The sequence below is a fragment of the Lissotriton vulgaris genome, chromosome 6 (genome assembly GCF_964263255.1).
Source record: "Lissotriton vulgaris chromosome 6, aLisVul1.2, whole genome shotgun sequence".
NCBI lineage: Eukaryota > Metazoa > Chordata > Amphibia > Caudata > Salamandridae > Lissotriton > Lissotriton vulgaris.
In genome coordinates, this window is record NC_141694.1 from 8,893,049 (window position 1) to 8,901,517 (window position 8,469).

The 8,469-nt window shown below is 51.9% G+C and overlaps 1 protein-coding gene across 1 annotated transcript in view; it reads left to right on the top strand.

Moving 5' to 3' along the window:
- Positions 1-7,381, top strand: part of LOC147706689 (uncharacterized) — a 53,811-nt gene extending 46,430 nt beyond the window's left edge. The window contains exon 10 of the mRNA XM_086925309.1: positions 6,818-7,381. Coding sequence (XP_086781435.1) covers positions 6,818-7,381 — 564 coding nt within the window. The remainder of the gene's footprint in view (positions 1-6,817) is intronic.
- The last annotated feature ends 1,088 nt before the right edge of the window (positions 7,382-8,469 follow it).

Genomic DNA, 8,469 nt, shown 5'->3' on the forward strand with positions numbered 1-8,469 from the left:
ATGCCCGTACAAAAGCTCAAAAGGGCTGTAGCCAACCCCCTTTTGTGGGACTTCTCTGTAAGCAAATAAAAGGCAGGGGATCAGGACGTCCCATCTGCGCCAAAGCTTTTCAGGTAGTCCATGAATCATCCCTTTTAGGGTCCTGTTGAATCTCTCAACAAGCCCATTGCATTGTGGGTGATAGGGTGTAGTGAACTTGTAGTTGACACCACATTCCTTCCACATAGCAGTTAAGTAGCTCGACATGAAGTTTGCACCTCTGTCGGAGACGACCTCCTTAGGGAAGCCCACTCTGGAGAATACTCCAACTAGGGCTCTCGCCACCACAGGGGCTGTAGTGGTCCTAAGGGGAATAGCTTCAGGATACCTGGTGGCATGATCCACTACCACCAGTATAAACTTGTGCCCTGATGCTGTTGGTGGTTCCATGGGACCGACGATGTCAATCCCCACCCGTTCAAAGAGCACCCCCACCACAGGCATTGGTATAAGGGGGGCCTTTGTAGCGCCACCTGACTTACCACTGGCTTGGCAGGTGACACAGGAGCGACAAAACTCCTTGGTATCTTCGTTCATGTGAGGCCAGTGAAAGTGCGAGACAAGCCTGTCCCACGTCTTCGTCTGGCCTAAGTGTCCTGCTAAGGGAATCTCTTGGGCCAAGGTAAGGAGGAAACCACGCTGAGACAAGGGGATAACCAGCCTCCTGGTCATGCCAGGCTTGGGGTCTCTTGCCTCAGTGTACAGGAGTCCATCTTCCCAGTATACCTTGTGGGTACCTGTGGCGTTCCCAGCAGCCTCAGCAGCAGCCTGCTGTCTGAGGGGTTCAAGGGAAGGGCAGTCTAACTGGTCCTTTCCCAGGTCCTCTCGTGTGGGTCCCCCTGAGCCCAGAAACTCAACTTGATCAAGTTCGAGTTCTTTAGGTTCAGTTTCCCGCAATTCCTGGAGGTCAGCCTCCTCTGAGACCTGATCCTCGACCTGGGGCAAGGGGGAAGGCGAGGCCTTAACCCGACTGCTCTTCTTCTTGGGAGGTGTCTGGTCCGTTGTTCCAGGATCCAGCACCTGTTCAGTGGGGCATCGTCTGACCTGTGACCTAGTCACAGCAAGCACATGTGCTGGCAAGCCTAACATTTCCATGTGAGTCCTATGCTCCACTTCTGACCATTGTGATGACTCCAAATCATTGCCCAACAAACAATCCATTGGGAGGTCTGCACTAACAACAACCTTTTTCTGGCCATTTACCCCTCCCCAGGAGAAAGCAACAATCGCCATACTATGACTGGTAGTGACGTTGCTGGCATTGGTCACCAGGAAATCTGTACCTGGCATGATCTGTCCAGGGGCCACAAAGTTAGGTGTCACCATGGTGACACTGGCACACGTGTCCCTATAGGCTTGAGCCATTCTTCCATTAATTAAAGGCGTCTGTCGGTATTTGCCCAAAGTATTGGGACTGACATCGGGGGATATATCCACATCCCCCGTACAGACAAGGACAGCCTGAGTGAGCGTACCAACTAAGTTGTCACACCCCTCAGAACCCAAGGTCAACCCAACTAGTCCCGTGGGAGGCGCACTACTACTGCTGGCTGTACTAGGGGGCACAGGTGCCTTAGGGGCTGCAGTAGCAGGAGTCTGCCCTCCTTTCTTCGTGAACTCACTAAACCAGTGAGTTTTACTTTTACAGTATTGGCACCACCTTTTCGATTGGCCTTCTTGATTCTTCTTTTTCTGGGAAGCCTGACCCCCCCTCTTTGGGTTGTTGGGGACCTGTCGAAGACTTCTGGTCAGTTTGTTCCCCTTTCGAATCTTTACCCTTCTGGTCTGCTTTCTTCTGACCACCCTGGTTCTGGCCCTGGTTTTGCTTAACCCTTGTTCTGACCCATCTGTCTGCCTTCTTTCCCAATTCTTGGGGAGAGGTCAGATCCGAGTCGACAAGGTGCTGATGCAACAACTGGTTCTGACAATTGTTTAAAATCTGTTCTCGCATGATCAAATTATACAATCCTGTGTAATCAGTAACCTTACTGCCCAGCAACCAGCCCTCCAAAGCCTTAGTGGCACAATCAACGAAATCAGACCAGTCCTGAGACTGAGTTTTCTGGGTATCCCTGAACAGCACCCTGTACTGCTCAGTGGTTAGTCCGAACCCATTAATCAGTGTGTTCTTCAGGACCTGGTAATTGTTAGCATCCTCGACTCTAGTAGTGAGGAGCTTATCTCTACCTTTACCTTCAAAGGAGAGCCACAAGATAGCTGCCCACTGACTCGGGGGGACGCACTGTACAGTGCAGGCCCGCTCCAAAGCAGTAATCCATTTGTGGATGTCGTCCCCTTGCTTAAAGGGGGGGCACTATCTTATTCAGGTGCTTAGTGTCTAAACTCCTGGGTTCCCGTGGGGGAATGCTGCCACCAGTGGGAATGGTCCCACTCAATTCTTGCTCTCTAGCAAAGGCGAGTCTTTCTTTGGCTAGGGCAAGTTCTTCCCTTTCGATCCGCAGATTGACTTCCCGCTCCTTCGCTTCGTACACTCTTCTCTGAGGGGATGTCATCCCTCTTCGAGCAGAGCCTCGAGAGCCATTGGTTCGAACGGATCTGTTAGAGCCTCTCGACAGAGACCTAACTCGTCCGTTCCCAATGTTAAGCTGGCCCAAGAGAGGCCCCAGGGGTCTCCTAGTACCAATCTCGTGCCGGCTTAAGTTGTCCTGAGTTAGCTGGCTAACTATGACTGGACCTTTGTCTGCCTCGTCCCCAGATGTCTCTGGCTCCTCGTCCTCCTCTTCGCCTTCTGCGGAGAGATGGATAAGGTCAGGGTCACCTCGGGTTCCCTCGAGGGGGGGCATATCCACTTCTGGATGAGAAGGGTCGGTGTTACCCGCCCTCCTTGCATCATAAGTCTCCAAGAGACCAATCAGAAACGGAATGGTAGGGTTTGCACCCTGTTTTAACTTCCGAGATGTACAGATCTGTCGCATCTCGTGGAAGCTAAGTGCAGCATATCTGGAGGTGACCTGTGGAAGGTCGACTGACACAAGGGGAGACTCAGAGTTTCCTCCTTTGTCTGACATGCTGCTTCTAGTGTGGTGTAAGTGATGCACCTACCTACACTATGGGTTTACCTACTGATCCCTTGCTAAGAGTTGTAGCCAAGGTGTGCTAAGCCTTGAGGAGCTACAACAGCTGGTTCAGTAGAACTCAGAGTATTCTAAGCTAAGTTATATGTACCTGGAGTACTTATGCGATCTTTCACAAGATATTCTTGGGATACGCGAGGTAAAACAACAGCAAGCTCAAATCCCAACCGCTGCTCACCAATGTGAGAAGTTGGCCCGATATGCAGCGTTCGCTATTCTAGCGACCACTATGCATCGGTCCAAACGACCCTTATGGTGATTGGTTGTAAGTCAACCTTAGACCAGCTATCCTAGTAGAGTGGATACGAGCAGTCTTCGGGCTAAACTCCAGAGGGCGTGTTAAGCCAGCTGTAATACCATCACATACCCCTTGAACACCAAGTGAAAAGACACCACACAAGTGTTATGAAAATAAACAGTGTATTTATTAGAATCACAACAGCCCTGGACTCTTTATGAGGACAGGGTACTAAGCACAGAACAAAACTCTTAGGAAAATACTTCAAGTGCACAATTAAAAACAAGTGCCCGAGGGCACGGAAAGTTCTAGTGGTCTCGGGCGGACCCGATAAGGCAAGTCGGAAGCGAGGGACTCAGGACCCTTAAGTAAGGAGGTTATGCAGACACCGTAGTGTCGGAGTTACCTAGCCACAAGGTCTGCGGCTGCACAAGTCTTTACAGGCGTCGGGGGTCTTCGCTGACGAGCCAGGAGCCGGAAGGAAGGAGTTGCTGGCCGGCGACCAGTGATGAATAGTTCGTATAGATCCAAGCCTGGATCAGAGATCGATGATACCTGAAAGCAGAGGGGACCAAGTTCGTACTACTAGCCAGTAGTCAGAGGGTACCAGGAAGGCACCGGATGGCCGTCACCTCGACTAGGTGAGTGGGCGACGCTAGGCTCTGCAGTCTCACGGACCAGGAGGCGTTGTCGGCGACCAGGATGGAGGTGCGAGCTGTCCCACGAAGATTGATGCTGTCGGCGTCGCTGGGCCCAGGATTGGGGCAACAAGCCTTGGCAGATTTCAGGGCCACGTGGTGGGCCTAAAATGGCGTCTTGAGTGGACCAGGAGGTCCGCGGTGCTCCTCTCGTAAAAAGGAGCAGAAGGCTAGTCTGGAGCAACCAGACCAGCAGCGTTGGTTGTTGTTCGTCGTCAAAGGGTCACAAGCCAGCGGCTAGTGATCGGACAACGTGCTGAGCAGCGGCAGAAGGGCCCCACGCAGATCGTGGAGATGCTGGGAGACTGCACTTCGGTGCTGAAGCTGCTCAGGGTCGGGGCTTCTCGGACCCCAGAGCACTCACCAGAGAATTCCTTCGGTGGTCGTGCTGGTTAAGAAAGCGTGCAGGTTTTGATGATGGCCGGTCCCTCGAGGTCTCGTCGCACCCACAGATCTCAGCTGAGCTGATGATGTGGGTAGAGGTCAGAGGTGCCAGGGAGTCGGTTCTCGTCGAGCTGGGTCGTCGGATTCCTGAGGAAGGACTTGCAGCAAACCGCAGAGTTCTTAGATGGTGCCTGCTGGTGCAGGGTGACTACTCCTTAGCCACAAGGGAGAAATCTTGAGAAGAGTCTCGAATGTCCTTTCGTAGAAAGTAGTTCTTGATTCAAAGATGATCTGATTTGGAAGGGTCCCCGCTCCGGCCTTTATCCTAAAGAAAGGGGTGGGCACATGACTAGGTCCTGCCCTAGGGGTGGGACCAGGAAGGGGGGTAGTTACACCCCTCTCCCCTGCCGGACTTTCCCCAGATCAGGGGCTGCGCGCCCCTAGAACTGGTTCTAACCGGCAGATGCGTAGTGAGCACCGGGGTGCCACTCCGCAGTCACCTTCCTGCAAAGCCCTACCTACCCAGAATACACAAACCCTGTCTGGGATGGTGCGAACACCGCCCCTGACAGGAAACCCTTTGTCCAAGCTTTCCTCGCTGGAAGGACTCCCAGCAGCAGGAGGTCAGACTCGTGTCTGTGGTGGCAGCATCCATTTTGTGGAGCTGAGGCTTCAGTTAACTTTAACCGGGGTTCACAGTTACGTACATGTCGTGTCCCTCTAGAAGGGTGGAGGCTAACCTTGTCGTCAGAATTGGTGAGGGGGCAGCATCCCGATTCGTATGACACCTTACTCGACATGTCTTGATAACGCTATACCGAAGTTACCGATATGATACGCGTTATCATGGAACAGCCATTGGGTCTTGGTTCCGCAAGCCGCAACCGGGCTCGGCTCGTGCCAGAGCCCAGTTCACACGATTCCACGCACTCTGCCTTCAGGATTGTTAAGGCCTGCCATAGGAGTGACTGATAGGAACTCGGGTGTCCATTTTGAGTTTAGATATAGGGATACTATACCTACAGCAACGGGCGAGTACGCCACGTTGCCCCAGCTGTCGTGCAGCCAGTTGTGTCAGATTTGGGGGGCCAGCCAGGGGTGGCATAATACATGCTTCAGCCCCTGGTAGGCCCTGGGTTCACCGATGCCCTGAGTTACAGGGTCTGACAGGGTGGCCCAGTTCCAATTGGGTAATGCACCTAAGGTACACGCATCAATTTAGTGAGAGAACAGCTAGTCTGTGGGTCTGATTGGCAGGCCCACAGCCCGAGAAAGTCGTAAACCAGTGAAACAAAAGCAAAAAGTCCGGGTGATCATAGGATTGCAGACCCTACTCTCCTACAGCCCCCACCGGATTATTCATCGTTTCCCTTCCACATGGTTTTGTCTAGCCCTGATTCACCACGTCTTCACAGCGATACCGCAGCGCCCTCCCTGATTGGGCCTGCATACTGTTTAAAAGCCTGACATTGCGTTGCTTTTGGGCTTCTTTCAGGCCACGCGATGCCCAATGAGTGTTTCCTCCTCGTTCAGCGCCATTTTTCAAAGCGGAACAGCACACCGAGAGTTTTCCCTGGCTGTGTGGAACGACGCCTTAACCATGCTGGAATAATTAGGAAGGCCCAAGCCGGGTGCAGGCTTATACAAGTGAAGTTGACTCTATTGACGCCCTCTGGGGCAGGAATAACTACTGATTACAGCAGGGCTGAGGAGCATTTTTTCCATCTAATAGTGCACTAAGGGTGGCTCCCCCTATATTTATTCCCGGGGAATTGTGACTTGCCTCACTTTCTATCTAGATATAAACCCATTACATACCTAACAATGCAAGACTGGGCCTTGTTTGAGGAGAACGAATATGGGTACTACGAGGAGGAGCAGGGGCCCTTCCTCAAAGACAAACTGGTAGATGCCTTAGATGCATCAGTGCAGCAGTCTGTCAGTAGGGTAGTTGAGGCTGTTATTTAGCAGATGGTCAACCAAGCTCTGGCAGCCGATCTCAAGCCCATAACAGCATAACTTGAGAACTTTGCTAAGAGGCATGGGCTTCATTTCCAGGAGGCGACAGGATCAGCGCTGAACGCCTCAGGGAGAAAACCCATAAGTTAAGCCAAGTCATCCAGTTGGCCAGATGAGCCAGCCCTAGCGAAGTTGCCCCCGGCTTCCTCCGAGGATCATCAATATTCTGCTCCGTTGGATTCAACCACAGCTCCTCACAAGGTCCAGGATACTGATACAGGCCCAACACCGATTCCACAGATCACACCTCACCTCCTAGGAAGAAGAAAGCAAAGAGGGTGCATCTGAACCTGCCAGCACCTTCCTCTTTCTAAATCACAACCCCCTTTGATTTTAACCCGCAGGACATTGTCCACCCTAGATCTCCGTACTGGGCTCTGCCCCCGGAGGTAGCTGATTATATCCATCAGAACCTGCGAAGAGATTTTGACAAGGAAGTCCGTAATAGATTAAAATCTGAATGCCCATGCCCTGATATTCCAGACAATGTAGCGGACACCCCTGATATTGACCCTAACCTGGTATTCCTGAAAATGTTTGCCAAGAACCCCAAAAAGAGCATTGACCGTGCCTTGTACGGTTGCCAGGACAAGCTCCTAGATGTCACTGGCCCCTTAGCAAAGGTGGACCCTAACATACTGGCGGGATGGATACAACGTGCCATTTGCTACCTGGGCAACACAAATTGTGCCATCTTATCAGAGCGTAGAAAATGCCTACTGATGAGAATGGACAATGACCTCACAGAGCTACCTTCCACGGAAGTGGGCCCTCTGGTGGTAGGGCTATTTGGCGACAGATGCATCAAGAATGTTTCAAAATACGTCGGCACCTTCAAGTCTTTGGACAAGGCTCAAACAAATATAAAGAGGGTTTTCCAAGCTGGCCTTTTTGGACCGGCCGGGTGAGGCAGGGGCCGCTAGCCAGGCCGCCAATATTATCAAGGCCCTCCTAGAGGAGTATATGGTCGTGGTAGAGGGGACTGGCAAGATAGCACCAGAGGCGATACCTTCTACCCGACGTAAAGATTTAGACGTCACCGGTACCACCGAAGTGGACAGAGGGGAAACTTCCAACCCTAAATTACATCGGGTGAGAACACTAAACTTACCGTTGCATCCTCTGGAGAGGCGCACTCAATCGTCAACTAGAGACATTTTTCAGTTGGAGACCACACCCACTGGTGAGAGCCACAGATGCCTCCACACAGGACTCGTTGAATACATTGAACTATGCGTTTCCTCCCTTTGTTCTCATACCCAGAGTAGCAAATCTAATAGCTCCCCAGAAGGTGGATATCCTTTTGGTCACACCAGTGTGGAAAGCCCAACCTGGGTTTCCAGTACTGCTGGAGTTGACATGCGATTTCCCTCCTTCCGTGGTCTCAGATGATGCTCCAGGGCCCTCCAGAGGAACTACATCCACTAGTTCTCTAGGGGAAGTTGTCCCTAACGGCCAACAGAGGTCGTTGCCAGGAATTTCGAAGGAGGCTTCAGGCTTCATCTAGCAAGCCTGGGCTCCCTCTACTAGGAAGCTATATTATTCAGCATGGCGGGCATGGTTGGGTTGGTGTTTGGAGAAGCACCAAGGGTTCGCCACACGTATTCCTTTCAACAGCTTGCACACCACCGGATGCATACCTACCAGTCTCCTGTCTATCTGCACATGTCCAGCTGAGATAGCAGATCTGAAATTGTTAACCGACCTGTAGGACAAACCTTCAGCAGCTTTCTTGGATAGAAAGTTCAATACTTGTGAGAGATCCGCCTATACAGGATCCATGTGTTTCTATAAGCACCAACCAAACCATGTTCATCATGCTGAACAGTATGGTTCTCTAGTAGAGGGAGCCCAGCCCAGGCCTGCTGGATGAAGCCTTAAGCCTCCTTCAAAATTCTTGGTAACGACCACTGTTGCCTAAAAGCCTGCCCCAAAAGAACTAGAGGATGCAGTCATCCCTGAGGGACCTGGAGCATCATCTGAGACCACGAAAGGA